The 1267-nt window shown below is 68.7% G+C and overlaps 1 protein-coding gene across 1 annotated transcript in view; it reads left to right on the top strand.

Annotated features, from left to right (window-relative positions):
- LOC114073036 (sodium/potassium-transporting ATPase subunit alpha-2-like) overlaps positions 1–1263 on the top strand; it is a gene marked incomplete at its 3' end in the record, with an annotated part of 8599 nt that extends 7336 nt beyond the window's left edge. The window contains exons 2-5 of the mRNA XM_027910841.1: positions 73–334; positions 637–750; positions 836–970; positions 1111–1263. Of these exons, the coding sequence (XP_027766642.1) occupies positions 73–334; positions 637–750; positions 836–970; positions 1111–1263 (664 nt within the window). The remainder of the gene's footprint in view (positions 1–72; positions 335–636; positions 751–835; positions 971–1110) is intronic.
- Between the last annotated feature and the right edge of the window lie 4 nt (positions 1264–1267).

The raw sequence follows: 1267 nt of genomic DNA, 5'->3' as shown, positions 1-1267 counted from the left end.
TCCTGTCCCCATGGGTGACACCCCTTGTGTCCCCTGCCCCCTCCCAGCACTCTGTGCCCCCCCCACACCCAGCCCCCACACCCCTGGGGGGTCGCGGGTGACCCCGTGCCCCCCTCCCCGTGCCCCCCAGGGGCTGACCAACGCCCGGGCCGCCGAGATCCTGGTACAGGATGGCCCCAACGCCCTGACCCCCCCGCCCACGACCCCCGAGTGGGTGAAGTTCTGCCGGCAGCTCTTCGGGGGCTTCTCCATCCTGCTCTGGATCGGGGCCATCCTCTGCTTCCTGGCCTACGGCATCCAGGCCGCCATGGAGGATGAGCCATCCAACGACAACGTGAGGGGCTGGGGGGCACGGGGGGGCTGGGGCACTGAGGGGGCACAGGGGACATCTCCAGGAGGCACTGGGGAGGCACAGGTACCGTGGGGACATTGGCACAGGGGGGGACATTGGCACTGGGGGGGACATTGGCACTGGGAGGGACGCTGGCACTGGGGGGGCACAGACTATGCCGTGCTCAGCTGTGGGGGTCACACACCGGGCTGTCACTGGTGTGGGGGGGGTGTCTCCTCTGGGAGTCCCCGGGGGGTGCCCTGGTGCCCCCCAGGCACTGATTTGCCCCCTCCCCGCGGTGCCAGCTGTACCTGGGAGTGGTCCTGGCCGCTGTCGTCATCGTCACCGGCTGCTTCTCCTACTACCAAGAGGCCAAGAGCTCCAAGATCATGGACTCCTTCAAGAACATGGTGCCCCAGGTGGGCATGGGGGGGCACCCGGGGGGGCACCCGGAGGGGCCCGGGGGCTCATGGGCACCCCCTGAGGTGCCCTGTGCCCCCCCAGCAAGCGCTGGTGATCCGGGAGGGCGAGAAGATCCAGATCAACGCAGAGAACGTGGTGGTGGGAGACCTGGTGGAGGTCAAAGGGGGGGACAGGGTGCCCGCTGACATGAGGATCATCTCCTCCCACGGCTGCAAGGTGGGCACGGGGGGAATGGGAGCGCTGGGGAGGGACTGGGGGGCACCAGGATGGGCACCGGGTGGGCTTTGAGGCAGGTGAGGGTGGGTGCATGGTGGGCACGGGTGGTGACACGGGGACATGTCCTGTCCCCTCCCCAGGTGGACAACTCGTCCCTGACGGGCGAGTCGGAGCCGCAGACGCGCTCCCCGGAGTTCACCCACGAGAACCCCCTGGAGACCCGGAACATCTGCTTCTTCTCCACCAACTGTGTGGAAGGTGGGCACTGCCACCCCTGGGGACACGGGGACATCCCCT

Source organism: Empidonax traillii, unplaced genomic scaffold, assembly GCF_003031625.1.
Source record: "Empidonax traillii isolate 1590-97213 ecotype Southwest subspecies unplaced genomic scaffold, ASM303162v1 scaffold5062:size8949, whole genome shotgun sequence".
Lineage (NCBI taxonomy): Eukaryota > Metazoa > Chordata > Aves > Passeriformes > Tyrannidae > Empidonax > Empidonax traillii.
The sequence above is the reverse complement of the archived record's forward strand: the minus strand, read 5'-3'. Positions and strand labels throughout refer to the sequence as shown.